This window comes from Lagopus muta, chromosome 20, assembly GCF_023343835.1.
Source record: "Lagopus muta isolate bLagMut1 chromosome 20, bLagMut1 primary, whole genome shotgun sequence".
Classification (NCBI taxonomy): domain Eukaryota; kingdom Metazoa; phylum Chordata; class Aves; order Galliformes; family Phasianidae; genus Lagopus; species Lagopus muta.
Window position 1 is genome coordinate 8929407 of NC_064452.1, and position 15228 is coordinate 8944634.

The window sequence follows — 15228 nt, forward strand, 5'->3', positions numbered from 1 at the left end:
GGGCACGGACCAAATTAAATGGATGCAGCACTCACATTAGCGGTGACTCGGTTGCTGCCTTCTCAAAAGGCAGCTTCTCTACGCCTAATTCACTTCATTTGCTGTTAATTAATGGAGATGACCCACGGTGTCTCGAGGGCTGCTCTCTCCCCAGGGACATCGCGTTCCTGCACCACTGCTCCCATCCAAAGCTGCCATGGGACGTGATGCTGAGGGACACCACCCAACATGGGAAGGGCAGAAATGGGATGGAGCTTCTGCACGTGAGCTCCCTTCCCACATCCTACATCCTGAGCAGGGACAACAGCTACGTTTCATCTTGCAACACAATTTGCCATCGGTAGGATGCACGGAATTGGAGCCAGTTCACCCAGTTGGACAGCTCAGTCTCAGTGTCCCAAAAATGCTCAGAGGATGCTCCTACAGTCCCTGTGTTCTCAGAGTGCCAGCTCAGCAATGACAGAGGCCTGTCACATTGCTCATCTCACCTTAACTGCTTCCAGTGCACACTGGGAAGAAGAGAAGCAGCGACAAATACCCAAAAAACATCCTGTTTCTACTTCAGATAAGTTACCGTCAAGCTTGCAAAATCAAAGCCAGAGGTTTAGAGTTGAAAAAGCTCATAAACTACAGACTGATTCACCAAAGTGTAGGTGAAATGGGGGAGGGAGGGTAGAAATGCTGCCCTATTCTGCCAAAACGCCTCCAAACTGTCCTGGAAGGACCGTTTCCACCTTGCACCATTCCCTTGCTCATTTACCCACTAAGTTCTCCATCGAGACCACTGAGTGTCATCATGGCTCGCACCAAATGTCCACTGGGAAGCAAACCAAGAGCTTCAATTAGTTCCAACGCGCTCAAAGACCAGCTGTCAACAACATTAACTGCTGCTCCAAAACGGCCCTGGTGAGCCACAAATTGTCTGGAAATAAGAACTTCCCACCAGGAACCAGACAGGGAGTCTACCTGGCCTCCCAGTCTGTCTGTGGGGAGAAGGGACAAGCAGCAAACTATCTGTAGGGGAGAAACTGTGGCGGTCCTCCAGGCAGCAGATGTGGGTGACTTCCCTGCTGGCTTTTGCCAGTCCATGGCCAGACTGTGCTCCACATCACTGATCTGGAAAAGGGAATTCTAAAGCCCTTTCCAGTTCCCTAAGCCACAAGCCACTTCTGTGTGCCTCGTCACACTGAGAAACAAAGAGAAACCTTTTGAAAGGCCACAGAACTAACAAGAATTGCTCAGGAAGACAGACTCAGCTCTGCAGGTTCCCAGGGAACGGCTGAAAACATCTTAGCAGAAAACCATCAGTCCAGTTTTTTCTTTTGCAAAGTTTCGCCCAGAAAAGCAACAGCCTCACTCTTTCAAAAGCCGCCTTATTTCCAGGCAGAAGGACAAAACCAAAGGTTACCATCAGCCTCCAGCTCTGCACATAGCTTTGGTCAGGGAGCTCTCTCTGTCCCAGGCCTGCTGAGCCATCTCCCTTCCAACCTTTATTGGGAGAACGCCTTCCAGGTTATTGCATGTCAGTGCTGATGATAAGGTGAGAACGAGTCCTTCCCATCCTGAAACCCCCAGGAAAACTGCAGGGACATCACTCACCATCCAGTTCCTCCACGGAGATGTTGGCGAGCTGCTCGCTGTCGCTGCCAGCGGAGAGCGATCGGTTCAGGTAGTTGCCTTTGTACAACAAGCCAGCTGTTACATGGTGGAATGGCATCTTCTCCCTGGGTGCAAGACAAAAGGGGAGAGAAAGGCTGATTTTAATGATTTCTCAGAGCAGTGCCGTAACCTGCCTTGAAGGAGTTGCCTCCCAGCCCAGTGTCTTCTGCATCCTACACCAGGGAACGTGCACTGGAGTCGGGTGCATGACTGATGGACTGCAGATTAAATTTAGGTCTGAAGCTGGAGCTAAACAAATGGGGAAAAAAAGCAGCAGCTTCTTCCTTACACAGGACAAGAGTTAGCAGACACAGAGCAGCAGCGCTGTAGTAAAATACGACTCCCTAACATAGTGCAGCTTTCAGTACACAGATTTAGCATTTGACAATAATAACACAGTGCACAGGGGTGTACACTGGCATGCAATTATAAGGCACAGTGCATGGCTGTCAGAGCCACACACGGACCCTGCTCCAGAGCAACTGGGGGGGGCTCAGTCCCCAGCCACAGCACACACCGCAGTGTGTGCCTCCTTCCAGGCTGCAGGAGGAAAATTCCCACTCGAGCAGGGCCCAACGAAGAACATTTTCATTTCACAAACATGACAGCAAAAGAAAAATACTGCTCAATGGGAGACTGGAGCGGGAATGTGTTTGCAAACTTAGCAGGTATAAACACCGCAGCCTAGCGATGGGCAGCCATCTGCACAGACAAACGTGGAAATTACTGTCAGCAGCACTTACACACTGATTTAGGATACAGAAGAAAGAGGCAAGTTTGCCAAAGTCAATTGGAATATTAAGAAGCAGATCTGTCATCTCCTTGGCTCGTTTCAATCAGCGCAGCCCATCATGGATCTATTGCATTTTGTATTGCAAAGATCAATCAGAAAAGCCAGCAGAGCCACCTACCCAGCACCACTAAGGACCTGCTGTTTATAAGGCAGCTCTGGCTGCCTCATAGGGCAACCCGTAGGGATGTGGCCCCATTTGAAGCCATCTCCAAGGACACGTTCACCCCGTCGTGCCAGGACCTTAAAGAGGTAAGTGCCACCTACAGCATCACACCCCAGCCAAGAGTGCCATTACGAAGATAACCTGGCTCTTCCACAGCCCTATGTTCCCACCACAGTCAATAAAGCAAAAATATATATACCCACATCTGTACCACTCTGTAACAAATGATGTGTTGCCTCACTGAGTTAGTAAAAGCTTTAATGGACTCATCCAGAGCAAACCAACCCTGAGACAGAAGGAATGGAAGGCACGAAGTTCCTCTCGTGCTGCTCAGCATGTCTCCCTAGAATCTCTCTGGCTGTAATTATGTAAATAAATCCTAATCGTAACTTTAAGTATTTTTATTTGGGAGCCAGCTTCTCCAGCAGCGCATTAGAAACCGTAAACAAGGTTTTCTTTTTCATTAGGCGCATCTCTAATTTCCCAGCACTTGCCAATTAATGCACTTGGTTCTGATGGGAGCTGCCACATCGCTTTGCAGCAAGGGGATTCGTCCCCCTGTCAGACTGCACGGGGCTGCCTCGGTCCCTGGTGCTGCTCTGCACCCCAGAAGCAGCGCTGGGGAGGCACTTTGCACACCTCATCACTTCCCAGCCCATCCGTACAGCGTTCAGACAGGAATCGATCCGCTCTTTCTCTCCACAATCACGAGCCCGATGTAACAGCCATTGCACTGCTTTCCAAAAGCCGACCAAATTAAAGAGAGATTTAACTGGGGCTGGGGCACTGGAACTGCAGTGTACATTGTGCTGCTCTGAGGCACTACTGATATCGCTCTCACTTCTACAAGCATTAAAAAAAATACATTAAAAAACAACAACAGTACGACAAGACATCTCCCCTGAGGGCTGACGCGCTTAAAACCAGCCCCTACCTGGGGTCCAGTACTGCATTCTAATATACCAGGAGGGACCCACGATAGCCCAGAGTGAGAAATCCTGGCTTAATTCCACCACCTGGGTATGTTAGTATTTTAAAAGTCCAGTATTATTCAACAGAAGCACTGCAGAGCTGTTGGAATTCAGTCTGCCTCCAGCTCTAAGGAGAGATGCTCAGCGCTGACCCACAGCCAGGAACCCACACACGTTCTGTCCTGCAGGTGGGACCCCTCTGCCACAGAGCCTCACAGCAGGAGAGAAAATGGAAAAAGAAGTGGTATAAGGGAGAACTCATAAATGCACCATCATCTGCAAAGCACGCTGTGCTTAATAGGAATACACAGGGACCAATGCCCATCTGGGAACAAGAGGTCTGTCCTAGCTCAGCCCATTTGGTCCTAAATCATTTTGGGCTGAGCCCAAAGGTCTGTGCGGGAAACATTAGAAGCCTTAAGGCTGCTCCTACAGTGCCAGCTGAGATCCAAGGAAAACTCTCATACAAAGGAACTGGTGTGATGGGACGTGCCCTGTGCCATGGCAGTGCCCATAGGCAGTGATACCCGTGCTGAATCACAGGGGTACTGAGTGCTTCCCCCAGCTCCTCTGGATGGGAGCAGGGAGAATGCTTGGGCTCCATCCACATCACACAGTGTTGTACAGGCACTGCAGCAGGCAAGAGGGTAGCACTTTGCTCCCCATCCCCAAAAGACCCATTTCCCACCAAGCATGCTGCATGCTGAAAGTAGTCTCAAAGGCATAACGGGATTCTGAAGCAACAAAATCTCCTTGAATAGAATCATAAAAGCACTGACATTTAACCCTCAAAGAACCCATAAACACAGGTGTGGAAATGTTACCTCGTATGTTGTCAAGGTTTGATACCCTGTGCCATGCTCACCAGGTTACAGACTCATAACAACCAGCACGGCCAGCCCTTCCCTTTCAGCACAACCTACATGATGCTCATGTACCCACGCTCACCCCATCTGCATTCTTCCCCAGCTGTTGTGATAGGTTTTGTAAGAAGGCTTTCAGACCCAATTGAAAATCCACACCACGACTAAACAGGAAGATTTAGCTTAAGCATCAGTGAACGAGATGGAACCAGGATCAATTTGTATTGATCTTGGATGTCCCTTGGTAGTTACCAATTTGGAAAAGATTTCTTGCTAATCTCTTATCCACCTCTTCTTACGTGCAGCACAGAATGATGCCCAAGGGTTGATCCTGGTTTTGTGGCCCCAGGCAAGTAACACTCAACATCACTTGCACTTCCTGTCCTGGACCATGCATTTACTTTCTCTGTCCAGTTATAATGTGGAGGATGCTGGCTGCTGCCCATCTGGAGGTAAGACACCTGGACTAACAGGTCCCTATCCTGGATGCCTGCTGGTCCCACAGCCACCAGTATGAAGGGGTCATATGGAGCAGGCAGAAAGGGCACTGGTGGGAAAGTAGTAAAAACTCCCCCATAAACCTGGCTGAAGTTGAGCAAAGAGTTGAAGATGATGGAATGGAAAACACACAGGCATGGAAAGAGGATGCACGCCATGTAATAGTGTAAGTTACTTAGAGGTTGGCAACCCCACCCACAGCAGAGGGTTGGAACTGGATGATCTTTAAGGTCCTGTTCCATCTAAGCCATCCTGTGATTCTTAGAGATAAAAAATAAGGGACTGTATAGAAAATCCAGGAAGCAATTAGATGATAGGGTGACCTAACCGTACCCATAAGCCCTCCAGCTCCACTCTAAAAGTCTTTAAAGAGTCATCAAATGAAGAAATGGCATTAAAGATGCTTCTCCCTGCACCAAGCAACATGACAACGCCTAAGGCAGTGAGAGTGGTGACTTCCAAACAATTCTGTCCTTTTCCCCAGAGCTGAATGTTACCTTTCCAGACGGGCTGTGTAACAACATACGCTTTCCACATAGATCTGAAGGGAAGAGCAGAATGCTAAGTACCATCTGGGCAATCCCTGGGCAGTTTGATCCTTCGTGTTCCAGGCACAACATCCCATTCAGGGGACATATCCACAGAGCCTGATTGCTTCTGTGCTCTGCTCTGCCCCGCAGACCACAGAGGACTCCCTCACCTCTCCCCAAGCAGAGAGCAGCTGAGGGTTGCAGCCAGGAGCGATGGAGCTGGACTACATCCACACATCTGCTCACGACCAACACACTTAAGGGAAAGCAAGTCAAACGTTTTGCTGCAGACATGTAGCTGTGGCAACATCCTGCTGCTAGGAAGAGCACTAAATCACTCAGTCCAATGCATGATGAGCCCAACCTACCAAAGGAAAGACCCAAAGGGTCTCATTTGAGCATGGGGAGGAGCTCAGAGGATGCAGGGAAGGGGCTCTGGGGATTTAAGCTCCTGCAGAGGAATGCAGACGTCTTATTTAATCAGTCTCAACTCAGGTGTGTAAGAAGACCTGGGAAGGAAAAGTTTGCTCAGGCAGATGGCTTTTCTGTAGCTGCAAAATCGATGTGAGTGGGTCTCAGAAAGGCACCTTGGGATTGAGAAAAATAAGGCCTGCTGCTTAAGGAACCTCCAAAGAAAGCCCTAAAATAGATGCTCCCAGGGAGGAGAGCCTTTGAGGAAGTTTGTATTTTCTGGCTATTGATATCAATAAAGCCAAACCCCCCAGACCACATGGAAAGGTACTTTAGGCCTGTATTTAAACAGCAGGAAGAGAAAGACACGAACTTCCCCTGCACAGAGCCATACTCACACCAGGCCAGCTTGGGAAGCCAAATTTCCTCTGTCTGTAATGCAAAGTCATTGGGCTGTGAGTGCAAATGAGCCCCAAAGCTTCCTCTGAAAGGGTTCTGTCTTTACTTCTGGCAAACAGGAATAATCCCACTTCCTGGGAGCAGGGCTGCCTTACCCCCACGTTCCCCAGCTCTTATCACACGATGTATGGCACTTGTGCTGGATGGGGTTATCTATTGGTATTAGCCTAAAAAACACTCCCCTGTTTGGGATAACAATCAAGGTAATTGAGATTTCCGCCTTGCTGGAGGGGATACCAGCAATGAACTTCCCCCTGGTAATCAAGGAGTAAAAGGACTTTACAAAGCTCGACCACTTTCAGCATTTAAGGATGTAACTGTGGGCAAAAGTCCTCTGAAATGAAGAAAACAAGGGCTGAGTGACAAGCCTAATGGATGCAGTGCAAAGAGGCACTCTGCAAGCCACCAACTTCCAGGATGGAGGACTACAAAGCACTTCAGATGGCACTGAGCGGCTTTATTCCCCACCTTCTCTAGGAAATCTGACAATTAGGAAGACGAGGAAGGTCACTTTAGAAGACATCACACTGCTAAACAACTGAAACCACACTGCTGCCTTTGAATCCCGCAGGAAGGAAGAGCTGCAGATGCTGGGTTGAGTAAAAAAATGATCCATGCTCCTCTCTGAATGCTGAACATGTGAGAACACAACGGGACAGGTTTAAATCACAGCCGCTGTTTGTTATTTTTTAACTATGGCTCTGGGTGATCCTCAGCTTAATTCACTGGGAAGCGAGGGCTGCAGGGACCTGACAGCTCCATCCCCAGGGCAGGCACATCACAGCCAACGGCACAGAGATGCCTTTCTATTCTGAAAGAGGCTTCAAGCTGCCACCACACCCAACTCACCTGCACTTCCACCCATTCTCACAAGCTCTTCTTGGTCCCCAAACTCATCTCCCAACCAGCAATCCCAAGCCCTCTGGTTTCCTTCTCCTAATTTCTGCTATTTCTGCCCCAGGGATGGAGGTCAGTCCAAATTTCATACAAACCAAAGTTGTCTTTCATAGCATCACAGAATCACAGAATAATTAAGTTTGGAAAAGACCTCTGAAGATCCCCAAGTCCAACCCCAACCCACCCCTTTCATACCCATCACCACATCCCTCAATGCCACATCTCTATGGTTCTGGAACACCTCCAGGGACAAAGACCCTACCAATCCATGGGCAGCTGTGCCACTGCATCACCCCTCTTTCAGAGAAAAAACTTCTCCTAATAACCAACCTCAGTCTCCCCCTTGGTGCAACTTGAGGCTGCTCCCTCTCATCCTATTGATTGAAAGCTTCTGAGCTGACATGAGAAAGCAAAAGAAAAACCAGCAATGAAATATAATTTCTTCATCTTCCCACCTCCCACCCTCTAAAAATTAAGATGGGATTTGGGAATGGAGCTTCACCCCTGCTGTGCCCCCTTCTATAGGGGCAGCTCCTCTACAGGAGGGCAGGACCCCGTAGTGTGCATCAGGCTGCCAAAAAGACAAAAAGTCTCTTTATGGACACGATCAGAGTTTATGAGAGGAAGAAAACGCAGGCTACTAAAAAGCTTTAAAATCTAAAGGAGAAAGACTTCCACGGCGGGAAGCTGAGGCTATAAAGATGCAAATTGGAAATTAAGCAAGGGTTTTTAATGGTGACGGTGATTAACGGTTGGAACGAAGCACCAGGCCAAGTGACACATTGCTGTCTCCCAGACAGGAGCAGATGTCTCACTGGAAGACACGCGTTAGCCAAGTGTGAGCTCCTGAGCTCCGAGCTGGAGATATGCAGGGATGCAACCTGATGTCTCCATCCCGGGAGGCGCCCAAGGCCACGGATGGACCATGGGCAGCCTGAGCTGGTGGAGGCTCCCAGCCCACAGCAGGGCTTGGGACAGGACAATCTTTAAGGTCCCTTCCAACCCAACCGTTGTTGACTTTATGACTTTCTCCATGTCCAACCGTCGGGTGTTTGCCTATCAGTGTCCCGAGGACAGCTCTCTGAGTGTGCTTCTGTTCCCTTGCTCACGTCCAGCTGCGCTCATTTCACACGCATAAATCAGACATGAAGACATTATTAGAAGCAATTGCTGGCACCCCCAGCACGCTGAGCAAGCAGCCTATTTGAGAAAACAATATACAATGGATTATTCATAACAGACCGAGTGCGTCACAGATGAGTAATTATAAACATGAAATATATCAATAATGACAATTTTTACAGCAGCTTTAACAAAGTAACACACTACAAATAGCCTGTTGGTTGCTTATGTATTATTAATGAAATGCCAAAACATTTAGGTTTTTTAATAGGACAATTAATTACTCCTAATAAATGCGGCCTATGCCAGGCTTCTTCTTTAAAGAAGGCTTTGGACATCTGGTGAGGGCTCATTTTTAACAGCACTGGCTGCTGGTTCCTACAGAAAGTTTCCTTTAAGCTACGAGAATGGGAGCCATCAACATATATGAATGAGACAGAAAGTAATTAAAGCGGCGAGGGTAATCATAACACTGCCACAATTCCACTAAAACTCGAGGTGGATCACAGCAGAAGTTTCAAACCACGACTCAATCCGAGCACTTCTCCACCCCAAGCACCCAGGGCCATTCGTTTGAAAACAACCACAGCGCTGCTTGGCTGCTCATGGGAAGAGAGACCAAACCTGAGCACCTCATCCTCCAAGACCTCCATTCAAAGGCACCAGACCCCACCAGAGAGCAGCTCAGCAGCCTCGAGGAAGTCTGTGCTTCCTTCTTTTTGGGCTACCGGTCTTTGGAAGATCAGAGCGAAGCTGTTCCAAGAAACCAAAATGATTATTTCCTGCTGGAGCGCGGGATTTTGCTCTTGGGGTGGCACAAATTACAGCATCCTTCTTTTTATGTCAGTATTTATTTGAAGGGAATGTACAACAGAAACCCAAGGCTGGTCGTATTTTAAACCCACGAGCGCTCTGTAAACAAGCTAGACCCAGAGAGATTTGCGTGTTCCTTCTTGAAACATAAGGAGAACCACTGAGACTGAATAATTGAAAACAGTTACGGAGACGTCATTTTCTTGTTTTCCCTGGGATTTGCTCTGGAGCTGCCTGCTCCCAGCCCCACTACCTGGCAGGAACGATCAACTGTTTGGAATCTCATCTGCATAACGCCTCACAGCTCTCCATGGGGAACCACTGCTGAAGAAGAGGTTGCCCATACGCAGAAAAAAAGAGTGCAGAGAGGGCATTTTTCTTCAACTGCAGGTTTTAAAGGGAGTCAGAACTGAGTACCTTAACAACGAATGTAGAAACACATCCCAAAGAACACAGCGCTGCGACATTTTTGGTAGCATCTTTTATCTGGACAGGTCCCCACACCCTTTCCAATGAGCTACACAAATATGCAATACACAAATCCCTCTGGGGGCTGCAGCAAGCAGGGGGGGTGATGGCAAAACTCCCAATACCTTCATCTTCTGAGCACCTGATGGAGCTGTGGGTGTCCCTGTTCATCGCAGGGGAGTTGGACTAGATGATCAGTAAGGGTCCCCTCCAACTCAATCTATTCTGAACTGTTCTGTTCTACCCTACCCTACCCTACCCTACCCTACCCTACCCTACCCTACCCTACCCTACCCTACCCTACCCTACCCTACCCTACCCTACCCTACCCTGTCCTATCCTATCCTATCCTATCCTATCCTATCCTATCCTATCCTATTTACTGGGATAGGCTGCAAGCATCAGCAGCGCTCGCCCGAGCAAAGGGCAATTTGCTTAGCTGTTTGCCTACAGCTTTGCAGGACTGGCTAACCCTCTGCTGTGATCCCAGTACCTACGCAAACAGTCCTGCAAACAGAGGAGAATGAAGAAAACCTCATTAAACCAGATCAATCCCAGAGCCTCATTAACTTCCACAGGGCTCTGCCCTACTGACCCCTTGGCAGAATCAGGCCCCGGGCTGCAGGCAAGTAGACACGCAAAGACAATTTGGGTTAGGAAGGAATTAAGCTAAATGGGAGCGGGATGCCAGGGGTGTCCGTTCCCTCTGCTATCCCAACCTGCAAAGGATGCAACCGAGCAGCTCCCTGCCTCCTGGGCTCCCTCACATTATTGCTTTACGTGAACGAAGACCCCAAGGAAACTGTTTGCACGCACGTGTCCCCATCACAGCCATGGGTCACAGCACAGCATCCAAAGCCCTGCGCAGGGTGAAGCCCCCAGTGGTGCTGTACAGCAAAGGGAGGTCTGTGCTGCTCAGCTGAGAGCAGACATCACAGCACACAGCGCAGACGTTACGGTTTGCTTTAAGCAGGCTGCAAAAACGTATATAGACTTACACCCCTGAGCCTCCACAGGCAGGTATTAAGCACAAGGAACAAAAGGGCACTTTTTAGAGCCGCCCACCCGATTGCTATGCATTTCCCACGCCCTACCCATGGACTCCAGGTTCAACAGACGAAATCCACGCTGCGGCTCTAATTAAACGCCTTCCATCGGAGAAACATTTTCAGGTTTTTGTGCTTTTATCAAAGTAGGCTGCCTCTAATTAAAAGCAGACCTGTGAAGCAGTTTGTTTCTATTGCCTTCCTTCCATGACAGCCCAAGCACTATTGCATAATGCCCTATGCATGCACTTTTGTTGCTTACACTTTCTACACTAAAAATACAACAAAATATCTTCCCAGGCCTGCAAAGCACTGATAGATCTACAGCTGCAGACGGCACAAAGCTGAGTAAAACTGACGTGGCACTGTTTACAGGAGCCATACAAATCACTTTGGTTTGCCTTAGCGATCCACCTGGTTAAAATGAACGCTCCCAAAGCCATTCTGTATCCCCAACATACTCCAAAAAGGCTCTGCCTGCTTCTCTTTACATCCCCTAATAGATTGCCTGCCATATTTCGTGCCGAATCAATAAAGTTATATGTGCACCAATCGACTAAAATGATGTTTACTGGTACTGCTAACACACGTTGTTTCTCACCGGGTATTCAGCTCAGCTTACAATTACCCTGGATGATAAAACATGCACGGTACGATCATCTCACTATCGGCCAGACAACCATTTGGCTTAGGAATTAGGTCATTTGGAGTAAAATAAAATGCAAGGGCTTGCATGGCATGATAACTTACAGAGGACTGCTTCCTGGAGGCTGCATGAGACGCACGGGACCTGGCACTGCGTGTACCAGGCAGGGCTGGGAAGGAAAGCCAGGACAAGCGGCCACAGAAACGTTGTTTGTACACTCATCTGTGTCGACAGATATCCATACATCATGATATGGTGGGAATAAGCTGCATCAGCATAATCCACCAGCACGTCATGGCCGGGTAGAAACTGCCTGATCATGAAGTCAGGGCGTGAGTACAGCGAGAGAAGGTGCAGCCGAGATGGGAAAAAGCTGTTCTCTAAATTGGCATGGGTACAGGTGATTCCTGTAAGTTTTGCTGGGTTTGGATGGTTGGTCTGCTTGTATTTTTTTTTTCTTTCTGCCAGTCTGGGCAGCAAGGAGATGCTCTAAAAGTGGTTCTGCACATTGATGCAAGGCAGCAGTTTGCAGGACTGAGCTCTGCCTTGGCGCTGCCCCAGCAGGCAGGAGGTGCCCAGAGAGCACATCTCCTGAGGGACAGAGCCCTCCCAGGCACATCCCAGGGCTCAGCCACGGGTGCCACATGGGGGGATTTATCTACAGGTACAGTGTGTGCTCTGAGCAAACGGGAAAGGACCTGAAATGACTCCAAAAAGTGAAAAAAAACATGGAACATCCTGAATTGGAAGGGACTTGTAAGGGTCATCGAATCCAACTCCTGGCTTCACACAGGAACACCCAAATAAAGCTTCCTGGCAGAAACAGCCACAGCACCACACATGCATGCCAGTGGGGAAAGGGGCAAAGACCCTCTCCATGTCCTTATCAGCCAGCTGGGATATCCCTAGGTAAGAAAAGGATGGCAATGGGAGCCCTTACCTGGTCACAGTGATATCCCCAGCCACCGGCACACCTATGGCAGAGGGCTCTCATCGGGCACCAAGCAGCTGCCAGATAGCTTCAGGTCATCAAATTCCACAGCCATAAGCAGAAGAAAAGAGCAACCCAAAAAACCCGACCCCAAAACCAAACCAAACTGTCCCCAAACCCACAGCGTGACCCAAACGATATCCCTGCAACAGCGTTCTTGTTGCAAATAAGACGAGGCGAAGGAGGGGTTTTTTACTCACTCCGAGGCATCATATGGAGCTTAATCACAGGCAGCTACGTATATGGTGCTTTTGGCCTTCAATCAAGTGTGTCATTTCAGTGGCAGCTGCCTACGTGATGCGAGCAACCTGGGCGATCCAGCGCTTTGCCAATCACAGCCTCGTGCAGCTACTGCACAGCTGAACAATGGGGAAATTCCATTTCCCACACAGTGAGGAGGACGGAGCGGTACCCAGCGAGCAGCCCTGCACCTCTCCTCCAAACATCACAGCCCCATCCATCATCACGCTCTCCCAGAGCCCATCTCCATCCCAACCATCTCCGGAGCCACCGGAGCATTGAGAAGCTCTCAGGGTGCTCAGGGGGAGCTGCTATGTGCAAACAGTGCAACTGGGTGGGTGGATGAGGTGTGAGCTGAGGGTGGGTGAGCACACAGCTCACGCTCAGGACACCACAAAGCACTCAGCTTTCCTGGGCGCATCCCTTCAGGTGGGTACAGAAGGCAGCATCACTGCAAACCATGCATTAAATCTGGCAGTGGGAGTTATCTCTGCCATACGACGAGGCTGAATGCATCAAAAACCAATTCTAGGAGACCACATTCTTTTTGGGAGTCCTCCGACGGCGGTGTCAGGCGGTGCTTAGGGCCAAGTTCCCCACTGCATATCACACGCGTTCATCGATTCCGACACTCATTCAGATCCGACTGCTCCATCGGCGGATGCTCCCTGTGCTCAGGGATCTCCACTCTTACCTAACTCCACGGAGCAGGGCACACCGCAGCGGTACCCTATTGCATCACCGCGTTCCCAGCGGGGAGAGGGCCTCCAAATTAAAGAGAGGGGCTCGGAGGCAGCACACCGCTGCCACACCGCTCCATGGCAACTCGAGTGCCCGCAGCCAGGGGGGAAAAAATAAAACCAAAACCACCGCAACACCCGAACCACAGCGCCGAGCAGGGAGAGGAGGCACCCGCAGCATCTCGCTGCCTTTCGGGGGGGGGGGGGGGGGTCCAACAGGTCGGTGTCACACTGAGCACTTGGTGCCCCCAGGGGGTGCACGGAACCCTCCATCCCCATCGTTGGAGCCCCCCTGGCCCGGACTCACCTCTCCACCAGCTGGCTCCGCCGCTACAGGTTTGCTTGGCTCCTCGGCCCCCCCCCTCCAGATCGCTCCTGGCCGAGTTATGAAAAAGGGGAGGTAGGGAGGGGGGGGGGGGGGTGCGGGAGGAGGCAGAGAACTGGGCGGTGAGGGAGGTTGAGGCGGTGGAGAAATAATGTAAAAAGGGAAAGAGGGAAAGGGGAAAAAAATGGGGGGAAAGGGAAAAGGATGGAAGGGGATAAAGGAGGGGGGTAAGGGATAAAGGAAGGGGAAAAGAGTGGAAGGAGGGAGAAAAGGAGGAAAGAGGGAAAAAGAGGGGGAAAGGGGAAAATGGGAGAAAGGGGGAAATAGGGAAAAGGGGAAAAGGAGGGGGGAAAGGGAGGGGAAGGGAGAAAGAGTAAAAAGGGGAAAATGGGATAAGGGGGAGGAGGGGAAAAGGGGGAGATGGGGGGAAAATGGGAGAAAGGGAAAATAGGGAGAAGGGGGGGGGAAGGGGGAGGGAGGAGAAAAGGGGGAAATGGAAAAAAAAGAGGGGGAAGGAAAATGGGGGGAAAAAAGGAAAAAAGGGAAAAGGAAAAAGGGGAGGAAAAAAAAAAAGCGACGAAAAAGAACAAAAAAAAAAAAAGAAAAAAGGAAAAAAAAAATGGGAGAAAAAAAAATTTCAACGTATCTAACGATGGTGAGTTGATGCGAGGAGCGGAGGAGAGCGGGGCGGCGCGGCGGGCAGCGCTGCGGCTCAGCGCCCCATGGCCCCGCAGCCCCGCGCGCAGCGCACAGCCCCGCCGCGCCGCGCCGCGCTCCCCGGCAGCCCCCGGGCAGGGCGGCGGCACAGCGCCCGCCCGGGGCCCACCCTCCGTCGCGGCCCACCTTGCGGCAGGGCCCCCGCTAACCCCTTCCTCGCCGCCGCCGCCGCCGCGCAGCCCAGCCGCCCACCCCCGGGGGAAAAGAGGGGGCCGGGCTCCGCTCGCTCCGGCCTCCTCCTTCTGCGGGTGCGTTGGCCCATCTGAGGGTCGCTGATGGTGGACTCGGAAAGTTGGCTGCTCTCCCTGAGCTCTGCGGGTCTCTTTTGTTTGGTTTGGTTTGTGGGGTTTTTTTTGGTTTGTTTTTTGTTTTGGTTTTTTTGGTTGTGAGAGGTGTATGATGCTGCCTGGTCTTTTTGGGAAAATAAGGGGAGGCTCTTGCCCCGAGGTATGGTGGGTGTCTCCGTCCTTGGAGGTGCTCGAGGCTCGGCTGGGTGGGCTCTGGGTACCCTGAAATGATGGGAGGCGTCCCTGCCCATAACAGTGGTTAGAAATGGATGGGCTTTAAGGTTTCTTCCAGCCCAACGATTCCATGAAACAGCAATGAAGCCACATCCACGTGTGCCTCCTGTGATGCTGTGCCACCCTGCACCACATCCCAGCCTGTGCATCCACCCGACCCCCAGCTTGATGCTGAGGAGCAGAGCTGCACACCAACTCAGGCAGCCTCAGCTCCTGACTGTTCTGCAACAGCACAACAAATGCACCTCAAAGGTCTGCTCCTCTTCTGGCTGCTGAGCATCACCTTTGAGCTCCAGGAGCCACCACAAAGCAGCCAGAAAAGCCTTCCCATCCTGCCCTCACCTGCAGATGCTCG

General features: G+C 50.5%; 1 protein-coding gene across 3 annotated transcripts in view; it reads right to left on the bottom strand.

Annotated features, from left to right (window-relative positions):
• CALN1 (calneuron 1) overlaps window positions 1–14021 on the bottom strand; it is a 107847-nt gene extending 93826 nt beyond the window's left edge. The window contains exons 1-2 of one of the 3 annotated variants that reach the window (XM_048967112.1): window positions 13618–14007; window positions 1600–1724 (exon numbers count right to left, since the gene is read on the bottom strand). In XM_048967112.1, coding sequence (XP_048823069.1) covers window positions 1600–1717 — 118 coding nt within the window. In that variant the 5' untranslated portion in view covers window positions 1718–1724; window positions 13618–14007. Of the gene's footprint in view, window positions 1–1599; window positions 1725–12279; window positions 12436–13617 lie in introns of those variants that run through there. The other 2 variants (XM_048967113.1, XM_048967114.1) reach the window with 2 other exon arrangements.
• Window positions 14022–15228: the final 1207 nt, after the last annotated feature.